The sequence below is a fragment of the Delphinus delphis genome, chromosome 4 (genome assembly GCF_949987515.2).
Source record: "Delphinus delphis chromosome 4, mDelDel1.2, whole genome shotgun sequence".
Lineage (NCBI taxonomy): Eukaryota > Metazoa > Chordata > Mammalia > Artiodactyla > Delphinidae > Delphinus > Delphinus delphis.
In genome coordinates this window covers 132,137,551-132,160,698 of record NC_082686.1, presented here as the reverse complement: position 1 = coordinate 132,160,698, position 23,148 = coordinate 132,137,551, and the positions used below count along the sequence as shown (strand labels likewise).

The following is a 23,148-nucleotide window of genomic DNA, read 5'->3' as shown; positions in this document are numbered from 1 at the left end:
ACATAAAACAAAGATCCTTTTAATTTCACTAAGACTCAACATGTACCAATAACAGAAACTTAAAGACACAAACAAGTAGTCTTCAGGATGAAGGGGATGGGAGTGTAGCGGTGAGGACCAAGGGAGAGGTAAAGGGAGGATGGACAGAAAAGACTGAAAAAGAGAAAGAGACAGAAAGAGATTGTCATTTCGACCTGTCCCCCTGAGGGTGTCTATTCAGGCACCAACCCGTGCGCTTCCAGAAAGGCCAGTGAAAGAGGGAGCACCCTGTCAACCGCCCACCGGGGTGATCAAGCCTGGAAACAAGCCAGTTGTACATCGTCTGTGGGCCCCCAACCTACAGGTGGGACTCTTACCCACTCCTACACCAATATATAGAAATCTGCTGCTGTAGCCCGTTCCCAGTGGGAGTTCTCTTGGCGGCAGGAAGATAAAGGTGAGAATATTGGATAATTGAACTTCCAGCCACTACACGATATGAGGTTTGAACCTCTATCACTCTCAGAAATCGCCCATTAGGGAGGGCGCTGGACCAAGATCTGCACGGTATGAAGCGAGCCTCTCCCACCTCTTTGTCACCCGTCAAGGTGAGCCATTGCTGGCCAGAGGGAGCAGGTCTCACAAGCTGAGAGAAGTGATACTGTAGCTGCCCCACATCCACTCTCTCGGAAGGAGAGGACAGAGAGAGGAGAGGACAGAGAAGTAGAGAGATTTCAGGAGAGGGAAATGGACAAAGGGGAAAGGGAAAGTGGTGAGGAAAAAAGGACAAATGGGAGGGGGAAAACATTGCCTGAATGAGGGTACTGAGGCCCCCAGGGGCCAGGAAGGCAGAACTACCAAACATGGTGATGCTGAAACAAGAGGTTCAGACCGCCGCTTATCACCCACAGGGAAGCTACATTCGGTGACCCTGGAGGTGCCCAGGTCCTCTACAAGGAAGGGGACAATGTCCCTTCATGGTCGCCACAAAGTATGTTACTGACCAGGGCTCTTGGCTTCCTTAATCAGTAGAAATTGATAAGAGGCCAGACAAGAAATTCAAGCAAGGCTTTAAGAAATTCAAGCCAAGAGTTATGTTAAAGACCGGGAGTGCACAGATAGGAAAAGCACTAGGGAGCAAAAACAAGTAACAGGTGCCCTTTCTTGCTCCCTGAGAGGATGTGAGTTGGTCCCTTATATGGGGTGAGTGTAGGTGTGGGTCCATGGGTTGGGCCGGAAGGGTGGCTTACATGGTCTGCCCACCCTCTTGGTGGTGCTGTGTGCAGGGTGCATTGCAGTACCCTGCTTTTGCTCCCAAAACCCTGTTTTTTTGGGCTTTTGGTCTTTTTGTATCTTGTTGTCCATAATTTCCCCCAACTGTGCATGCACACAGCTATTTTAGTTTATTTTAGAAACTATAAGTTTCTTTGTATTGATATTCTGTTACTTGAGGAGAACTTTGTCCAGGTGAAAGCCCTGCAGCAGAGGCTCCCAGGTCCCAGCCTGTCTCAATCATTTGGGATAATTCAAGGAAATAACTCAAAAAAAATTTTTTTTAAATAAAACAACTGTGAATGAGGATGAGAATTATATCAATATTTTAATGCTGAAGATAGAGAGCAATGGAGACTTTATTCATTTTGATTAAATTTTTTACCCCATTAAGTAATACAGAGAACTTTCATCCAGGAAACTCAAGCATTATAAATAAACTCTGAGTAGGCAGTATTGTTCAGAACTTTATAGAGATGTGGGTCCTTACATGTAGGAAGATGAAACAGGCATTGTTCTGGTCATACTTCCTGAGCTGAACAATGTGCTAAGATCTTCCAGTGCCTGTTTCCATCCTGAGGCAACTTGACCCATTGTTATAGACAATGTCTGTGTCCCCACAAAATTCATACGTTGAAGGCCTAACCTCAAGATGTGGTCTCTAAGGAAGTAAATAAGTTTTGACAAGGTCAAAAAGGTAGGGCCCAAATCCAACAGGATTAGTGTCCTTTTAAGAAGAGACACCAGAGCGCTCTCAATGTCTTTCCATCTTTGTGTGCACCCACGGAGGAAAGACCATGTGAGGACATAGTGAGAAGGTAGCTGTTTACAAGACAGGAAGAGTTTTTACCAGAAACCAGATTTGCTGTCACCTTGATCTTGGATTTCCCAGCCTGCAGATGTGTGAGTAACTTAATTTCTTTTGTTTAAACTACCCAGTCTGTGGTATTTTGTTATGGCAGCCCAAGCTGACTAAGATACACACCACATCATATACATTGTTATATAGTATACTGCTCACAGGTAAACCAGTGTATAAATTCTCCAGTGATAATGTAAAATTATTGTTGGTTGACTATGTGCTAATCTCTTTCACAAAAGTTGTTTTATTTTTTATCTTTAAATGAGAACTTTTTATGGCATTGGCTTGATGTGCTGAGAAATGGTAGCATTAAATAAACAGCTGTAATGGAGCTTGGTTTGAGTAAAGAGTTATGTTAAAGACCAGGAGTGCACAGACAGGAAAAGGTGACTGTCATTATTTGGAAGTACAGGCTCCATGTGTCATGGGGATAGAGAGGACCCTAGCCACATATCTGTTACTTTAACCACAGTAATACAGACCTAAAATAGCTCACTAGTCACAGGACTTTAAACGAAAGGATGACAACATAAACATTGATTGGTGTGCTTTTCATCTTAGTTCATTTTATAAGCACATATATTAGGACCTACTGTGTGCCAGGCATTCTGCTTGGAGATGGAGGAGGATACAAAATAGCCAGGAAGGCAATACTGTGCAATGGTTAAGAGTTTGGGATTTGGAATGAAATAGAACTGTATTGAAATTGTCAATTGGTTATTTACATGCTATGTTCCCTCAGGCAAGTAATTTTGCTTCTTTGAGACTTATTCCTACTTCAGGGTACTTATGAGATGGTGCGAGCAAAACTCACAACACAGTGTTTATAGCATAGTAAGTCATTAACAATCTGCTGTTAATAATGTCAAATATGAATAATTAATAATTTTAAATTTAATTATTTGACCTCTAGGAGTTTGCAATCTAGTTTGAAGCTAGAAGTTGACACACCTCTTTAAAAGGGAACATTGTTATAATAGAGGTTCAAATAAAATACAATGGGAGATTTTTTTTCTAGTAGGAGAAAGAAGAGATTGGGGGAAGTTTTATGAAGGATGTAACAACTAAACTATTAAGAAAAGTTAATTACTAAATAGTAGATTGTGTTCTAAGTACTCTATAAATCTGTACCTGTGATAACACAGAAATGGACAAATAGAGCATCTGAAAACAGATCCAAGTTATGGACTGAATTGTGTCCCCCTGCCTCACCCTCAGACCTGCTCAAATTCATATGTTAGAGTCCTAATCCCCTGTCCCTCAGAATGTGGCTGTATTTGGAGATAAGTGCTTTGAAGTGGTAATTAGGTTACAACGAGATCATTAGCACATGTACTAATCCAATAAAGACTGGGATCTTTATAAAAGAGGACATTTAGACACAGATCATGTATAGAGTGAAATCCCTGTGAAGACAGGGTGAAGATAGCCATCTACAAGCCAAAGAAAAAGGGTTCAAAAAAAAACAACCCTGCTGACATCTTGATCCCAAACTTCTAGCCTCCAGAGGTGTGAGAAAATACTTTTCTGTTAAGACACTCTGTCTGTGGTACTTTGTTATGGCAGACCTAGCAAACTAATACACAGGTATAAATTAGAACTGAATATAGTTGTCCCTTAGGATCCACAGGGGATTTTTTCCAGGACCCTGCAGATACCAAAATCTGCAGATGCTCAAGTCCTTTATATAATATGGCATAGTATTTGCATATACCCTACGTATATCCTCCCATATACTTTAAATCATCTCTAGATTACTTATAATTCCTAATACAATATAAATGCTATGCAGATAGTTGCCAGTGCATGTCAAATTCAATTTTTGCTTTTTCAAACTTTCCAGAATTTTTTTCCCCAAATGTTTTCAATCCAAATTTGGTTGAATATGCAGGTGCGCGGTGCGCGGACACAGAGGGCTGACTATACTACACCATTGTATATAAGGGACTTGGGCATCTACAAATTTTGGTATCTAGGGGGGATCCTGGAGCCAATCCCCCATGGATGCCAAGGGACAAATGTACAAAAATAAAATTTAAATGGTATTAAGTATCTAAATGTAAAAAAAAACAAAACACATTAGAAAATATATAGAAATACTTTTACAACTTCAGGGCTAGGGAAGTCTTATTAAGCAAGTTAGAAAACCCAAAAGCCAAAATACTGACAGGTTTGACATGCATTACAGGATGGTGGCAGGCCTGAGGTGGAGAGGATAACTTGAGCCAGGTGCTAAAGGCTTTAATGAATGGAGAACCATCAGGGGAAGATAAAGCTCTAAACAACTGCCTCGCCCAGAGAGAATGAGGACATCTCACAGCAGCACCAGGCAAGAGAGATCTTTCCAACCTTATTACTTCTTTTCCTACCCGCTGCCTTTGCACTGGCAGATCCAGAAATCTCAGTTAGCAAGCTAGGGGATGAGGAGAAATGCTAGTCTGGGAAAGAGAACAGGAATATCACTCCTTGTTCTTCTATTGCAAGTGGTCAGAGCTTAGCAGGTCTCAGCTGGAGGGAAGGGAGAAGACTTACAGGTAAATTTTTTCTGAGACTAGGCAGTATCAAATTGAAACTGTGCTCATGAATTAAAGTTACTGTAGGATTTTCCAGTTCCTTTGAGCAACACACACACACACACACACACACACACACACACACACACACACACACAGACACCACATTTAAAGGGACAGTAAGCGTCTAAAATAATGTTTCTTTTTATGTCACCCTATGAGTTCCCTGTGTTCAATGAACCAGTTACAACAGAAAAGGACTCAGCTAGCGAGAAAAAAAGTCAGGGGGAACCTATTCTAGACAGAACCTATTTTAGATATTCCATGGAAACGCTCTCCAAGGAGGTGTTATTTAAGCTGAGACCTAAAGAATGAAAAAGGAGGCAGCTGCACACGGGGAGGATTCATCTTCGCTTCTGTGTCCTCTCAAATAAGAGTCAATATATTTTAAAATAAAGGAGGAGGGGCACAAACCCAAAAGACCAAATGAACAAGAGAGAAGATAATCACCAATCTTCTGCAAGGGAATTTCAGTCCCTTCCTTAATGGAATCGGGAGGGATCTGGTCCAAATGCTTCTTAAAGCTTTTCAACTGACCTTCCTGTGTCCACCCCCACTTCCAGAGTTATTTGCTCTGCCAATTCCTGAGCCTCTGCGGAATTCTGCAGGACACGTTGGATTTCTTCTCAGCTTTCTGTGTTGCTGCCTTAGGCTTCAGCTCCTCTGTTCTGCTGAGTCAGGTGCCACTTGTTCTCCTGTGCTCTGGCTTCCAATTTTGTTGCTGTTTGCTCTGGGTGTTAGGAATAAAATGATGAGTGATATATGGGTGTGTTTCCTATCCTCATGGAGCTTACATTCCAGGGAAGGAGACAATAAAAGAAACAAGTGAATAGAAAAATAGCAAATTGTGATGAACAATATGGGGGACACTCATGTGACAAGACATTAAAATTGAAGTTTCCACGGAGGCTCTGTGATACTGTTGATTTTGCATTCCAAAAGAGGTGCTGGACTCTTGCTAATCAGAGTGGAGTGCATGGAACATCAGCATTGCCCTGGAACTTGTCAGAAGTCTGGAATCTTGTGTCCACGCCAGACCTACCAGGTGATTTATATGCACAAGAAAGACTGAGAAACACTGTACTAGAATCATATAAAAAGGTTCAAAGGCTTTAACCTAAACATGTTTTACAACCCTCTTGAGCCTCTTACCCATATTGTGTTAAAGAAAAAATTATTCATGACACTTGTTAAAGATGGTAAAGGAGACTTTATTCAAGAGGGACTACTTCAAGGGAGGTCTGGCAGTGGGGGAGAGAGATTGTGCTGAACTCCGAAAATACCAAGGACAAGTGGAGATTGATCGCTGTATGGTAAGGCCACTCAAGATGGCTGTTCTCTTGCTCTCTGTACATGCCCTGCTCGACCAGTCCCTGCTTCAGTCACATGACTATCCAATGCTCTTAATTATAGGGCTTATTAATCAGTAACTGCCTACATGCTTGCCCCCTGCCCCAGCCTCTTGTTTCCCTGGTAACTGATGAGTCAACCTGACATCAATTGCCCCTATAAATGGTAGCCTCCTTCTCCCACAGGAGCAAAGATTGCTGTCATGTCTTGCCTCCCATATGCCATAGACGGTGGGACGTCACTACAGGACCTTTAGTTTCAAACCTGTAAGATCTCCTATCCAATAAACTGTTGATGTCTCTGTCACTGTCTCTGAGCTGTTTCTTCAGTCTGGAGGCTGGGCAATTACAAGGCTTGCAGACCTGTGCCGTGCAGCCCAACAACAGCCAAGGAGCAGGGCTGGGGGTCAATGGATGGACAATTACTAAGAGGAAAGATCAAGGCTAGGGGATTCTTACTAGACCAACTCAACAGGATTCTCGCCATGGTGATAAGATATCAAAGATGAAAGATTTAATCTAAACTGACCCAGCAGGACTTCTGCCAAAACTGGACTAAGCAGGCAAGGTTGGGACATAGTTAAAGTGAAAACTCAAAGGAGCTGACTCAAGTTTGGTCAAGGACTCAAGTCTTTGTCAACTGAGAAAAAGTCAAACAAGTGGAAAAGCAGAGAAATTATTCTGTGAGATGTATTACTTTGCAGAGACCCTTATAGTGCTAATGGGTCTACACCTCAGCATGGGAGAAAGGGGCAGTGTGGCCCTCACTTCAAACTTTCATGGAAGCACTTGGAGATATTGATGTGACTTGCCCCTGAGAAAAAGGGAGGTGGTCCATGGCATCAAGCTGAAGACTATATCTAGCAAATAACTTGGTTCTCCTTTGGTGGCAGGTCATGGGTATTTAATTCCAGGACGCAGGTGTGGAACCTGAGGTTGGAATATTGGCCTGGAGTCATTGTAAAGGGGATTCTGCCCAGAAGGGTGGCTGGCGAGGTGAGGAACCCACAGTAAGGGCTCTAAGCTGTGCTGAAGACAGAAGCATGAGGAGGATTGAAAGGGGGTCCTGGGAGCTGCAGTTGAAGAGCCTTCCAAGAATGTATGAATAGGAGTACCCCTGGAAGGACAGCTCCTGACCAGCAGTGTGCAGGGACAGAGAGCAGTGAGTTAAATGAGGAGACTGGAAGATGCTTTGGACGTCAAGAGCCTCAAGGCCTCACTGTGGGTACACAGGGGACATACCAGGTGACAACAGCAGTGATATGTGAACAGGTTGGAGCCACCAGAGCAGAAACAGGGAACAGTGAATGCTACCTGGCAGCTGGCCAGGATTTGCTTGAAACTATATGAGAGACACATCCGAAAGCTCCCAGAAATAGTCGGGTGGCAGTTTGCAGCAACAGGAAGACCTACGTGAACAGATGAAGACATGAGCCAGCGGGCTGTTACTCTTAACATAACCAGTCTGGATTCAGAGGCCAACAGGACCTGGTAAAACTCAAGGCAGCTCATACCCAAATGCTACATTACATGTATAATCAGTCATTCATCTTTAAACAAAACCCTATTGAGCCCCTGTGATGTAACAATGGACAAGTTACAGTCATTGGCCTGAAGGAGGTCAGTGAAGAAGTTCCCAGCCAAGAGGCTACAGACAAGAAACAGACATCTTGGAGAGTTAAGTGGTGGAATCGAGTTATGTGTGGGGTGCAATGGACGTGTGTAGGAGTTCTGTGTTTATTCCTAGGTGGTGGTCTCAGATTTTCATAGGCATATGAGTCACCTGGAGATCTTGTCAAAATTCAGATTCTGATTCAGGAGATCTAGGGTGGATCTTGAGATTCTGCATTCCTAACAAGCTTACAGGACCGGGTGATGCCAACAGTGCTGGTCTGTAGACCAAAGGATTGGCAAATTTTTAAAAAACACTTAACAAGTCTCACAAAAATAAATAAATAAATAAATAATCCCATATACCTCTGACTTTGTTACCTAAGGTTTTAGCAGTAAAGACAAATTTACATTCTGGTCATAATCACCCATTATACCCTATGTAGAGTCTGGGTTACACCAATATTAATGCTCTTTGGTGATCCAACTGAGGAAAGACACATATCATTTCCAGCGTGGAGGGTAATTGCCTTTTGTACTGTTATTTTAAAAAATCAAGGATAATAGTGTGGAAGAACAGGACTTTATATGCCTCACTGACAAGCAATTTCTCTACCCCAAATTGCATGCACATTATCTTTCTTTTAGAAAACATAGGCTGCCACCTCCCGCAGACCCCCTGACCAAATTGGGTGAGTTACCCAAATAAACACCTCAGGCCTGGGCCTTCCCACCAGAACCCAAGACAAATTTGAGTACCATCTGAGATACCATGCTCTCTGGCCCCTTAGTTTTTTTCCCAGGCAATGGAGTCAGAGAAATGGGAAAGCGGGGTTAGACTCCTTCTTTATCCCAAGGGCCATCACCTGCCAATGGAGGCCTACCTCAATCATACATCTGCTTTCAGTTACATCCTTAATTTTCCAACCACCAGGCATTAGAGGGGAACACATTATCCTGCCCCACCCACCCATCCCTCCAGCCTCCTACTTAGCAGAACTATTTTACTTAAGGAAAGTGTATATTTTCCTTATTTCTAAAACCACATTATTAGTTTTATACACAATTATAAACTTATAATTGTGTATAAAACCACCAATTTGAAAATTCCTCAGGGTTGACCCATCCCTGCTCTCCTCTTTCTTCTTCTCCTGGGTTCGTACTCATCCTCTCAGAAGGAGCAAAGAATGGTGGCCAAGGGGAGGCTAGAAGGAAACCATGTCCTGAGGAGAAGGTGACACGGCTCCAGAGACCCGGCCCCAAACCCACCAGGAACAGTAAGCCTCCTGGGGATGTGTTATGTTTCTGACAAAAGAATGGTTTTCAGTTAAATCCTGAGAGAAAACTCAAGACTGAATGAGAGGAGACAGGGTTAGGGGAGGATCCATCCCCAAACAGAGTTGCACTGAAGACAGAGTTGGGGAGGGTTTGAGGAAGACTGAGATTTGGGAGGTTCTTGGTGGGATGGGCTCCTGATCCAAGTGAGATTCCTCCTTCCCCAGCTGTAAGGAAACAAGGTGTCAGAGGCAGAAGAGGGAAGGAGGGAGTGTTGGGTAGAGCTGGCTGTGGTTTCTGGCCCTGGGCTTAGAGAGAGTTGATCTCTGAGCTGAGAATACTGTTAGTGTCCCCCGTGACTCGGTAAGAAGAGCTGAGAGAGAGTTTAAGAGAAACTCGACATCAAGTCAAGATACGACTGAGGAGACAGAACTTGGTGGGAGGCCCATTTGGAACTTGCCATGAGCAGGGGCTCCCTTGTGGAAGAGTGGCTACAAGGAAAGAGATGGGTCCAGGGAAAACCACCAGCACCAGGGGAGTGCATTTTAAGATGTGGATCTGATGGGAGCTCTCAAAGTGCTTCAGCAAACAGGGTATTTGTCCTTGAAACCACCTGAGAATCCCTCTGCAGCTATGCCTACCTGACAGCACCCAAACCAATGGTTCTCAAGGTGAGGTCCCCAGACCAGCAGTATCAGCTTCACCAGGGAAGTTGTTACAGATGCAAACTCTTGCTCCTTACCCCATACCTCCTGTCTCAGAAACTCTGAGGGAGGCGCCAGCAATCTGGCCTTTCACATGCCCTCCAGGTGATTCTGAGGCATGTTCAAGTTTGTCCTAAACGATGCAGAGGACAAGTGTCCCATGTGTACTGTTATCGGTGGGTTTTTTTGTTTGTTTTTTGGCTGAGCACGTGGCGTGCAGGATCTTAGTTCCTCCGACCAGAGATTAAACCTGGGCCACGGCGGTGAAAGCGCTGAGTCCTAACCACTGGACCACCAGGGAATTCCCAGTTATTGTTAAATCTGAGAAATCAATCCTTGAAACTGGGAAGCAGAAGGCATAAAAGTTGTGTAGCTCATAGAGCAGCTAGAAAAATCAATGATGGTTGAACGGTGGTTATAATAGGAACATGGGTGGGGGGGTTGGACATGCATTCTGGGAAAGTAAAAATGCACCATATGCAAAGATAATTACCCCCTACATGGTGGGGGCACTGAGAAAATGTCATAGGAAATAGCACAAGTGCTTTAGTGGCACAAAAAAGCAGAATGTTGGTGCTGCATGATCAGCGGTAAATGTCTCCCTCTCCTCTCCTGATTTCATTTAAAACTGTCCTTGGGGGATCAGGAGGCTGGACCAGTTTCCACAGACCTAGTGGGAAGAGAGTGATTTCTCAGTGAGATTCGTAATGAAAAATGGTTTCTGTTTCCTGGGCTAGCTGCTTCTCCATCATCTTAATTGCCTGCCCTTCACTTGATATCTGGACTGGATTAATTCTCAGAGAATGGAACCATTTTCTTGAAGGAAACTCTCAGCTCTGATGGGAAAGAAAAAGAGAAGGGGATTAATGGGGTTTTAGTTTTTGTCCTGATGCAATTTAGAAACTCGGCCAACTTAAAGGTACCCTAGAGACAAGTTTTCTGTTTTCCTTTCCTTTTTCTCATCCTAAATTTGATACTTAGGTCCCATTCTTTCCTCTTTGCCTTTCCCCTTTAATAAATATACATTGGCATGCATTAATGAAATACCTACTGTGTGCAACGCATGGTGCTAGGTGGCTTCACAAACCCACATTTTCATCCCATCTTCTCCAACATTTGCAAAGGAGTAAACTGTAAAATCTCTCTCTTCACCCCCTTGTAACTATTTTTTCTGGCTTTGGTTTTGCCTCTTTATATTGCTCTTCAAGTGAAGAGATTGAGATTCCCCGTATTTTAAGCTACTTGTGAAAAAGCAGGTAATTCTTAGAAATCAAAGGGAACACATGAATATTCTTTCCCAGTGGGACTGCAGCCTCCATCAGTGGCTTTCCTGGGTTTGTGGTTTCTGCTGGTTATTTTTCTATTGAATAGAGGACAAGGGGTGGGAGGGAGCTGTACAAATAACAGGTCATCATTCTGCTCTTTACTGTGTACTTTGCAGGGGGCAGGATAAACCTCTTATTGCCTGAGGCAGCTACACTGAGCTCTTCTTGTCCTTGCAGACACACACTGCAGATACCAGTACTCCGGCCGACTGCCTTTTGCCAAGGCAGCTGAGTCACAGTGGCAATCAACACGGCGCCCCTCCAGGTGGAGGCGCAGAGGTGGCCACACTGTGAAAACAAAGGGATGATGACACTCGCCTGAGAAACCGGGTGTATAAAATCCCATATCATATTTGTGTTCAATATTGAGATAAATGGACCACTGCAACCTATGTCAAACAGAAACTGAGATTACAGCAGTTTTCCAAATTTGGGAAGCAGAAAACCTACGTCTACGGATACAAACTCTTCAAGATCACTAGAATCATTTCATAAAGGAATCTTTAAGAGGTAAATAATGAGTATTAGCCTTATTTATAGAGAATCCAGGAGAGGAAGTTGCATGATTTTTTGTGAAGGTGCACCTGGCCTCTAACCTAATCATCTTGGTCTGTAAATTCCCATCATCAACATTTGTATTTTCTTTTAACAGGCCATATCCACACCTTTCCTTCTTCAGGTTAATCCATAGAGGGGTCCTCAGGAATCCATTTCTGGATGATGGCTGAGAGGCTGTGCATTGTACTGATCCAGAACCGAGACTCTGGGGTAGGGCTGTTTGGTTGGAATCCCTTGTCTGCTTTGTAGCTGTGTGACCTTGGCAAGTTGTTTACCCTCTCTGAGCCTCAGTTGCCCCAGAGGGTGCTATAGGATTACATGAGATAATACACGTAAGGAATCTAGCACAGCGCCTGGCGCAAAGGCCCAGTAAATATTAGACACGATTTGTATTTATTACCAACTAAACCCCTAAGGGAATTTTAGCTGCATTTGTTTCACCAATTTTTTTTTTTTTTTATGCTTTTTATGCTAGTCAGGATAGAGTTTTGGGTTTAGGTTTTTTTTCCTCCCTCGTCATCTCTTTTCATCACTCTCCTCAACCCAGGAAAAGGTGACTGTGAAACAACGACTTGAAATGTCGTTGCTTTGTGCTGCTTTGTGCTGCCTGCTTTGTGCTGCTCCACTGGGAAGAGGCTTTGATCACCAGCTGTGCTGTGAGGGTGTGGCTCTGCCCATGATAAGAGGCGGCTCTGAAGTTTTAGATATATTCAAAAAGGGAATCAAAAGGGCAGCTTGTGGCTTCCTGGAGCGTGTGTATAAATGGATCTCTGCCTGTTCCCAATGCCCTGAGGGCCACCCCTCTTCCCAGGCCAGAACTGGCAGGGAGGGCACAACACGTGCCCTTAGCGTTCTGGTGGCTTGAAAGCACAGTGCTTCTCTGGGACCCTCATTAGAGCTGGCTGTCCTCAGCCTACGGAGGAGCAGGGCTGCCAGAGCCTCTGTCAGTCAGCATGTGGCTGTGTGCCTGGAGAGGGGGCAGGAGGGCAGGGCCTCCTCTGAGGAGCCGGCCCCAGCAGCATTATGCAGAGGACTTCTCGGAATTTCCAGCCTGGCCCTGATGAGACTGGAAGATCACCTTGCAAGTGGGCTGAGGCCAGCCTGACAGATGGCCTGGTCTACTCACAGCACAGCCCATGCTAGCTGATCAAGTGTGTTCCCTGAAGGCAAGTGGCCCAGCCAGGGTGTCAGGGAAGCTGTCCAGGGGGATGGCGCAGGCTGCAACATTGGTTCCCCAAGCTCTGCTTGTCCGCTACACCCAAGTCTGCAGTGCTACCTCTGAAGGGGAAAAGACCAGCTCTCTTTTTCCACTTGAAAGCAAATCTCTGGGCCTCATGATTTTTGGCTGATGTACACCTGGACTCTACATGACAGCCCCTCACAGAAGTGGCCAAATGTTTCATCAAATAAACCAGCTACTGCAAAGTTAAAAAGGGTAATAAAATAGCAAAGCCTACTTGGGGACTTTGTTCAGAAACCCTGTGACTTCTATGGAATATTAAGAAAATATTGAACTTTCAAATTTTATGATTTCATGTCCTCTAAGACCACAGACCTCTTATCATGTTCTGTTTTTTAAAGCATGAATCCTTTTTATAACAGTTAGAAAGTACATGTATAACATTTTTTCTTCCTTAAACTCAGAATAAAGCCTGGGGAAATTTAATATTCCTGGATTCAGCCTGTGACTTTGCGATAAGGATTCTTGGAGAGAAGCCTTTTAACTCAGAACAGAATCTGTTTGCAGCTATTGTTCAATTGACGTAAAGTATCTGGTTACTGGGCATGTTGCATAATGCATGACAGTGTAAACCTACCGTTTTAAGTGCTGACATTGAACTCCTTGGTAACAATGAAGAGTGAAGTAATTTGTTAATTTTTTTTAGAAATCCCCTGAAACAATGCTTCTCAAGGCTGAATGATTCAACACTTTAGAGCTGAGATGCTGCTGAGGGTTGTCTGTGTGTGCTCATGCTGATAAGGATTCTGAAAGGAAACAGGAAAGAAACACATGTCATGTCCTCTTTAAGAGCTAGAAAAGCTGTCAGAAGAATTAAGATTAAACCTCATGAGAGTCTGTGGGTGTGGAAAGTCACCAGCTACCTAATATTAACATAGCTTGCAACAGAATGCTGTTGCTAGAAATAGGACAGTCGCACCACTACCACTAAGCAATTTGCATTCGGCAGACCAGCCCCTGGATTCCTCCTGGCTCCTGCTGCCCTCTGGGCATTGCATTTCTGGATGCTTTTAGGACGGCGTTGGGACGCGGCTGTCTGCTTTCACCAAGAACTCTACCCAAAAGAGGAAGCAGCGCGGAGAAGGTCTGCTTTGTTTGCAGCAAAGTGGTCAAGCTACAAGCAAATCTCTAGGCATCTGAGGAATTGTGCAGCTTCTAGATTTCATGTGGTTTCTGACAGGGAGGGGCAAATAAGGCTCTTCGTGCTTTCCTCGCCATGGATAATCTGTTGCCTCAGTCAAGATTCTCTTATTTCAAAAAATATCCCCTCCACGCAATTAGAAAATATTTATCGATGCTGAGAAACCAAAAAGACGAAGAACAGGTACCATTTTGTTTACATTACCTTTAAGGTTAATGGGGGTTGGATTCTGGGTGTTGCCTTTATGTCTCTTGGTGATTTATTTTCTGCTAGTTTACCTGTTTGTAGGCACAAGTCGGCACTTGCTTTCAGCTGTTCAGATTTGGCAAAGGAGCAAGCCGGCATGTGGGGGATTTATTTGAACTTGGAACATTTGGATCCTGAGATTAAGCTCAAGTTCAGTTAAAAAAAAACAAACAAACAAAAAAAATCAAAACAACAACCTCTTGCTTTCCTTTCCTCTGAATAGCTGGACTAAACTATCAGAGTTAAATTGTGTGGATTCCTTGAAAATTTTCTCAGGCATCAAATACAAATTTTTAAACTATTAATATCTCGACAAAGAATAATAGCAGGCCCTAGAAATACACTTGTCTTTTTGTATATATTTATGGCTATGTTAACATCACCAGGATTTGCCAAACAAAAAAACATTGTGTAGACTGTAAGTATGATAGCCTTAAACAGATCACTAATGAGCTGGGAAGATCTTTCAGAAGTAATTAGTCACTTTTTTCGTGGAAATTAGGGGATGGAGCACTGCTGATTTTAGTCTTTTTAGCCAATCAAAAGTTAGAATTTCTAGTAGTAGACTAGCAAGTGGGAGTTTAAATATTAAAAAACCTGCTAAAATGTTTGATCACTTCTTTTTAAAAACCATGCATTCATTTTATTGTTTTGAGATTTATATCATTCTATCCCTTACAGTCTATGAAAAAAGCATTTCTAAAAACTGCTTTTCTGAATTGTACCAAATTGTAAGAAGTAGCAGTATCTGATTCACTTAAATCTGGTGGTTCACTTAGGAAAAAGGATGGCAGTGGTAAAGGACAAATGTGTAGCCACATCGAAAGACCCAAAGAGTCATAAATTGCGTGTGTATCATGCTTGTAACTAGAACTGCAAAACCGCATGGGAGACAGTAGCAGTGTCCTGTATTTGAACAAGATGCCCTACTTAATAAAACACTTCCAAGATGCGCAAGCAAAGGTCGGCAGACAGAAAATCCTCTAATGACAGGTTTCCCAAAAAGTTGATGCATAATTTGGAAAATGAGAATTATTATTACTGTTTAAGGGGAAACTGCTCTTAGTGCTTTAATAATTTTACAAGTGATGGAAATTCAGACTGTGCTCACTAAGGGAGCTAGGCTGGTCCAGATTATCTCTTATTTAGGCAAGGTTTCGAGATTACAAGGAGATCTCCTGGTTTCCAAGTCTTAGCGCGTGCTTGCTTTTGAGGTGGAAAGCCAGAGACCCAGGTGCTTGTTCTGGATTGGCCACGCTGGCACAGACTCCTTCAGGCCTCATGATGGGGGGAGGGGAGGGAGTAACAGGGAGGGGGAAGAGGCTAAAATGATGGGGCTGGAACTGTGGACTGTGGATTAAGTGATTTTCCCCCCTTTTCTCAGTATTGTAAATTTTCAGAGATGTGGCTACATTGCTTGTACAGTTTATTTTTATTTTTATTTTTTTTGCGGTACGCAGGCCTCTCACCGTTGTGGCCTCTCCCGTTGCGGAGCACAGGCTCCGGATGCGCTGGCTCAGCGGCCATGGCTCACGGGCCCCGCCGCTCTGCGGCATGTGGGATCTTACCGGACCGGGGCACGAACCCGTGTCCCCTGCATCGGCAGGCGGACTCTCAACCACTGCGCCACCAGGGAAGCCCAAGTTTATTTTTTAAGCGTTACAAAATTCATACCAAAGACTATTAGAGTTTAACGGGATCCTCTGACTTGGACTGAATGGGTGGTCCCCTCCCCAGTTGACAACCATTTGGGATGATCTGGAACAGCTATGAGCATTGTGCTGATATCTTAACTTGCTATATAAACTAATGGACAAAATAAGAAAAATAACATATTCAATTCCTTTCTGAAACCAGTTAACAGCTCTGCAGCATAACGTCTCACAGAATTAGAGAAATGAGGTCAGAGTCAATCATGGCTAACCTTGGGAAGCTTGTTGGAAAGTTAGAAAGGAGGTTAGTAATGCCTATAGTTTTAGGACTTGCACTGGCTGTCTCTAATCCTTACATTCCCCTGGGATGGATCCTCATTACAAAGGTATGGGAAGGCAGACTTTGAGACTGTAAGAGGCCTTGCCCAAGGCCATCCAGCCAGAAAGTACTGAAGGCAAATTTGAACTCCCATCTGCCTGGCTTTAAACTGGACCCATTTTACCATGCTTGATCTCTTAACAATCTAGTGACAGCAACAGAGCTTATACTGCCCTGCTATGGCTTCATCAACTTAAATCCCTTCTGCCATGTGTCCCACAGATGAGGGATCAGAAAGTACAAGATGACTAATTAATAGACAAGAACTTGGGATGATCTGGTGCCTTGCTCTCTCTTGAATAGAAAACTTCTTTCTGAACAAGAAATAAGATCTAAGACCTGACCTGGCATGTCTTGCCTATTTAACGGTAAATCTGCTCAGAAGGAGGAGAGTGGTCTTGGGGGCCAGAGGGCACGTACAATAGCTATATATAAAGATATATTTTTGGAATTAGACCTTTGAACTAGTATAAGGTCATCTTCCAACAAAATTAATACACATAATTTTTTTTACTATCTCTCCATATTCTTATCTGAAAATGCAATCATGTTACCATTGATGTCCTTATATATAAATATGGACACAAATGTTGACCTAGCCAGGACTGAATACTGCCCTAACACAGCTCTGCTTTGTCATCTTGTTTTGTGAAATTCCTTTGATGATTAAGCAAGTTTTTTCGTATATATTGTGTGTGGAGCATTTTTATAGGTGATGAAGATGTAAAAATGGATCAGGTGTAGTGTAACCCCTCTGTGATGCTTACAGTCTTATTAATTAGTAGAAAGAGCTGTACTCAAGTGTTTATAATATGAGGCAAAAACCATCCACTGCAGTCATAGTAGGTATTTCTGGCTCAAGACCTGTCCTGATAGTTTAAAATGAGGAGAGTGGTCTTTGGGGGTCAGGGGTTATGTTTAGTAGCTATACTTTAATTAAGGATTAGAACCAGATTTTGTTTTGGAGGCTGTTCTGAAGTTTCCCTTCAATGGCTTAAGAAGAGTTTTCCAGTTCAAACAGGATCACTGAAGTTTTATTTCTTGCTTTGTTTCTTAGTGAATGCTAACCTCAGTGCTGGGTTGTTAAATACGTATTTGGATTTAATTTGAACCTTAGAAACTTAATTCTTCATTTTGGCTCTTATACCTGCTCTGAATAACAATATAAAAGTTAAGGACTTCCCTTACACACACCCAAAAAGCTATGTTGAGATTTGGAATACTGCATAGGGTGTTGGGTTGCTGATGCAGGCTTTCCTCTCTAGGTAAAATGATAGAAATTTTACTACAGCTTGGTTTAAGAAATGTTGAGTTTTTAGCTCCTTAAAGTAAGTGTGTTGTTTATATTTTGAGAGTATACCAAAGTTATCCATTTTTAAAAGCCTCTAAAAAAAGTCATGAAATGCTCAAATGACATCTCAGGGGAAAACTAGAGGCATTTGCCCCATGTGCTTGGGTAGACAAAAAGCTTTATTTCTTTAGAAGCAGAAGGAAAATGATGATCCTTGTATAATTTAAGAGAGGGCAGAGATTCTACCCCATTTCTGTGGAGGAATTTGCATGATTATATATAGGTAACATTGACAGTTAAATTGCTGTGGTAACACAAAGCTGAAGCTTAATATTTGTGACTATTAAATATGATACAAAAGTTGAACTATTTTATCATGGTAAATGCAACAGTCTCCTCTATCTGAAGGGAGAAATTATAAAAAAAAAAATAAGCTGTTTATTCACCAAAAAAGTCTCCAACAGTTTTCTTCATGACTGAGTCTGTTCGGGATGCTGTAACAAAAAATCATAGACTGGGTGGCTTGTAAACAACAGAAATTTATTTCTCACAGTTCTGGAGGCTGAAAGCCCAAGATCAAGGTGCCGGCAGATTTGATGCCTGGTGAGACCCACTTCCCAGTTGCAGATGCTGACTTCTAGGCTGTGTCCTCACGTGGCAGAAGGGGAGGAGGGAGCTCTCCGGCTTCTCATTTGCAAGGTCACTAATGCCATTCATGAGGGCTCTGTCCTCATGACCTGTCACCTACCAAAGGCCCCTCTCCTAATACCATCACACCAGGGGTTAGGATTTCAACATAAGAACTTGGGGGACACAAACATTCAGTCTGCAGCACTCCATAGCCTGTAAATGTCCAAGGATTGTAACTGGTGGCTTTCGTGAAGATGAATGGCTTTCATGGCACCCACTCTTCATACTCATCCCCTCTCCCAAACCTCTTCTCTATCTGAGAAAATGCACCACCGTCCATCCTGTTACTCGGGCAGAGAGCTCAAGTCGTCTTCGGCACTTTCTGCTCCCTCGGTCAATATCTAATTTATCAGCAAATCCTTTCCATTTTATCCCCAAATACGCCTCCAATCATTCAGTCTACTTCTCCCTCTTGCCACCCTAGCCCAATAGGCCATCTCCCTTCTTGTCTGAAGTACTGTGATAGCCTTCTCGTTGGTCTCTCTCCAGCCACTGCTGTCCTGTCTAATGGGTTCTTCACACTGCAGCTGGTGGTGGGGTGGTGTGGGGTGGGCGGGGGTCTTCTAGAGACAAACCTGACCATGAAGCTCCCCAGACCCATGCTTCTGATCTTTCACTGGCTTCTACTTGTTTTTAGGATAAAGACAGAGTTCCCCATCACAGAGCGCTGTGCAGTGTGCAGTCCAGCCCGATGTGCTCTCCTGCTGCACACTTGCCTGGCCTCCCTCTGTTCTCTGCACTCCAAATACAGTACCCTTCTCCTCTCCCTGCTTCCCTGCCGCATCCTGGTCAGGGCCTTTGTCCCACTGACCCCTCACTATCCTCCCCTCATTAATACCTACTCTTCCTTCTGATCTTAATTCAGTATGAGGTCCCTGAGGGCAGCCTTTTCTGACTTTCCCACCTTGGTCCTGTCTCTCAGTAGTACTTTGGACGCACCTTATGCCTCTCTGTTGCTGTACTTATCCCAGTAGCAATTGTGCACCTATTTGTGGGACTATTTGATTCCCAGAATGTCCTGGAGGATAAGCAAAGTACCTGTTGGATGGAAGGCACTGAGAACAAGTTTGTGGAGTTAGCTCTCAGGGGCCGGGTGCTGTAGGTGGCAGTGGTGAGGGGACTAGCGGGTAATGAATGCTATTCTGAGACAGAAGTGTTTGAAGGAATCCTGCATGTTAGGCTCTGTGAGGAAGAAATTTAAGGGGTGATTTTTTTGTGTATGCATTTGTTTTTTGTGTGTTTCACAAGACACACAGGGCTAATTTGTAGAGAAAAATGGAGGTGCATTTGGGAGGTTCCAGAGGAAATAACCATAACTAATGGGCTGAACTGCAGGGGGAGGTTGTGATACAATAATAAGGATGGACTTTCTAAAAAGGAGAGGTAAAGAGATGGGCCACCTTTTGCAGAGGGCGGGGTATGTGACCCTCCTCAGGGGATGTTGTAATGACAGTTTCTGCATTTTGAAAGAGAAGACTGGATGACTCACAAGACCCCTTTCAGCCCCAAGATTCTGGTGCAGTGAGCAATAGAAAGATGGACGATTCAGACACCTTAGGGAAAAGAGCGGGCACAGACGCAGCAGCTAGAGTTCACTTGTTTTATTCAGTTAGTGGTAAATACTCCACAATCTGAGCATGTTGCTCTAGAATCTAAGGCCAAAGAAGACAGAATCAAATGTCTTTGGAGGTTCAGGTAGCATGTAATCCTCCATCAAGGAAGGGAAATATAGCTACATCCAGAAAACACCTCAGGTGAAAAGCTTATGCACCAATGACTAGCTTTTCTGCACCTGATCCACAACTGAACTACTTGTACCCATAGTTTTATAGGTTTTATAACCCTCTCCAGTATAAAGGTAAATAACTTAGTATACTTATGCAGTCATTGATGAACAGGTACACGGAGAAATTTCAGGTTATTTAAGTGGCATCTTAATCACTTTTTTTTCCTTAATATAAAAAACCTCTTTTACTTTCTTTTTTCCTGCATTTAGTGCTGACAACTAGTTGCTTATTACGGTCCCTTTTGAAGGTATCCCCCGCTTCTTGTCCATATTGTCACAGCTGTGAACTGTTAGACACGCCTGGGAGACACCTGGACCCTGAGTTAACTTCTGAGCTACCTCTAATCTTGTTATCTGCTTCTAAACTTTCCTAATCTACTGTGCTCAGATGTCTTTGAAACACAGGATGAATTGGATGAACATCAAAACCTTTGTCTTTGAAATAATTAACTACCTTAACTCAAATGTAAAACCTTTTTTTGTGAACCACGGCGTAGCTTTTCATGCATATTTCTAAATTTGCTATCCTATCCTATTTCTTACACAGTTTGTCTGTAATATTTTATTTGCTAACTTTTGTTCAGAATGGAAGATGACATATTTTCTCACCTCGTACAAATAGTTTCACATCTTAACAGAAAAAGGAATGAACTTCCCACATATGTTGTGCTGCTCATAATTTGCTGTGAAGAGAGCAGGAAAGATGCTGGAATTATCTCTTTCCTATTCATCCTAAAGGCAGCATATTAGTAAGGTTATTTCAAGTAATTCTACTTGGATTATATATTCAAGAATAAGGAATTTAAAATTTTTATTAAATGTCTTATATGTGCCAGGCACTTGGCAATGTCCTTTATATACATTGTCATTTAATCTTCATAATAACCTTACAAAATTGGTGGTATTATCTCCACTTCATGGATGAGAAAACTGAGGTTTCAAGATGTAAGGTAACTTGGTACATAGCTTATACGTGATGGCAGTAAGATTTTAGCTCTAGGTTTGCCTGTCTGACTCTACAGCCTGATTCATTGCCTCATACTGAGATACCTCCCATAGGTAGGGTCCCTTTCTCCCCTTCTTTCCCTTGCCTCCTCCCTTCTTTTCCTCCCTTTTTCCTTGGTGTGTTCTCTCATTAATTAAGGAAAGGGGGTTTTAAAAATAAAACCACCATAACTACTGTGCAGGAAAGACACCTTAAATCCTTTTAGGTGGAGATCCACGTTTTTTTTTTTTTTTTTTTTTTTGAGATCCTCGTTTTTGAAAGGTTTGAAGGTTATTCAATTTGGGGAAACTTCTTTTAAGAAAAAGAATACAAAATTATAAATATTAAATTGGATACAAAGTGAAGACTTAGAATGAAATCACAACAAATTACAAATTTGGGTGACAAATACAATAAATATCACAAAATCTAAAAAAAAAATAAGCATTTTTACTAATTCAAGGATGCATCCTAAGGTGTCTTCTTCCTACATTTTTGGACTTCAGAGTCTTTAATCATCACTTTATGTGCAAATGACTTTCTAATATTTTCTAAAGCGATAATTGAAAGATAATTCAGATACTCCTAGAATAGTAAATTTATACTTGGTTTTTATTAGAGTCTAGAAGCTAGTCTAGAAGCTAGTCTAGAAGCTAGTCTAGAAGTCTAGTCTATAGACTAGCTTCTAGCTGTTTCTCCTTTACCAGCCATACACTTCAGGTGCTGGGCACCACTGGACACATTTATATAAAGATTTTAGGCCTTGTGATTTAGTACAGTAGGTAGTGGGAATATTCCTGGATGTCCTTTCTCTACCAGGACAGCTAGCATTGACCTAACCATACACAGACATGACTACAAATCACCTTTATATATCACTAAATACAAATAAAATCTAAATATATCCCCATCTCAACTTCCTTTAAGCCAGATCCAGAATTTTGCTCTTGGCTGTTCCAGTGCTACATGATAGGAGAAGTGTGAAGGGGGAAAAGTCAGCAAAAAGAGTACTCTATAATCAATCAAGTTAAAATATCTTTTGCAAATGTTACCAAACGATGAGACCATTGCTAGAGTCCCTTTTAGGACCTTAAAAGGGGCATCTGCAAGTGAGGGGCCCTGAAGCTTAATTTTCCTTGGTTTCCAAGAAAATCCAGCTCTGGAAGAATGGTATAACAAACAAACAAAAAACAAACAAAAAGGTGTTTTGCTACAGTATGCAAGAGTCCATGCCATAGAGCGGCTTCCAAAGTAATGAATGAGATCCTGTTCTGAGCAGCTTGAGCTCCCAAACCCACTGAATGAAGCAGAGGATATTCTTTCAGTGTATTTTTTTCTATAGTAAATAGTACCATGGAGACGAAGATGTTCTGGTACTGCTAAAACTCAAAGGCCCGGGCTTCCCTGGTGGCGCAGTGGTTGAGAGTCTGCCTGCCGATGCAGGGGACACAGGTTCGTGCCCTGGTCCGGGAAGATCCCATATGCTGTGGAGCGGCTGGGCCCATAAGGCATGGCTGCTGAGCCTGCGCGTCCGGAGCCTGTGCTCTGCAACAGCAGAGGCCACAACAGTGAGAGGCCAGCGTACCGCAAAAAAAAAAAAAAAAAAAAAAAACCCTCAGAGGTCCCCCACCCCTATTCCCATTTATATTTACAGAAGACATTATTTGTAATGGGATTATTTGCAAATACAATAGATCTCAAAACTCCTATATTGGTCTAATTAATATTAAATACACCATTTACTATCCTTCCAAGCAGGCCAGTTAACACACAGAGAGAAAGAGCATGTTAATGCTGTTAAAGACTACACAGTAGAAAAATTATAGCAGCACTAAAGACTTTAAGATTTCATTGAGATGTAATCAAGCTTTTGTAAACTCATCTGTTATTAGCAATTATAACATAAGTTACTATAACTTGTCTCTGGATAAAATCACCTTTATTTTGGATTTCTTTACTGAATTATTCTCACTGGTAATGTATTTGAATACCCAGATTTCTTGTGTACATTTTCCTTTTAGTGGAAACTCTTGATTCATCTTACTCTTCTTCCTTTGTTCTATGAGTAACTGTCCTTATAATTGTGTCCTGTACCATTTACCCTACTATAATATTTACCGCTAAACTGGACTATGGCCTATATGTACATCTCAAAATAAGTAAAGCATATTATAGAAGTATTTTGGTCTTATATAATGAGTGCATAATCAAATTGTTTAAAGTGATTGAT

At 42.4% G+C, this 23,148-nt stretch overlaps 1 protein-coding gene across 1 annotated transcript in view; it reads left to right on the top strand.

Moving 5' to 3' along the window:
* The first annotated feature begins 13,913 nt into the window (after nucleotides 1-13,913).
* Nucleotides 13,914-23,148, top strand: part of ATP2C1 (ATPase secretory pathway Ca2+ transporting 1) — a 117,449-nt gene continuing 108,214 nt past the window's right edge. The window contains exon 1 of the mRNA XM_060011468.1: nucleotides 13,914-14,072. Within this exon, the coding sequence (XP_059867451.1) occupies nucleotides 13,965-14,072 (108 nt within the window). The 5' untranslated portion in view covers nucleotides 13,914-13,964. The remainder of the gene's footprint in view (nucleotides 14,073-23,148) is intronic.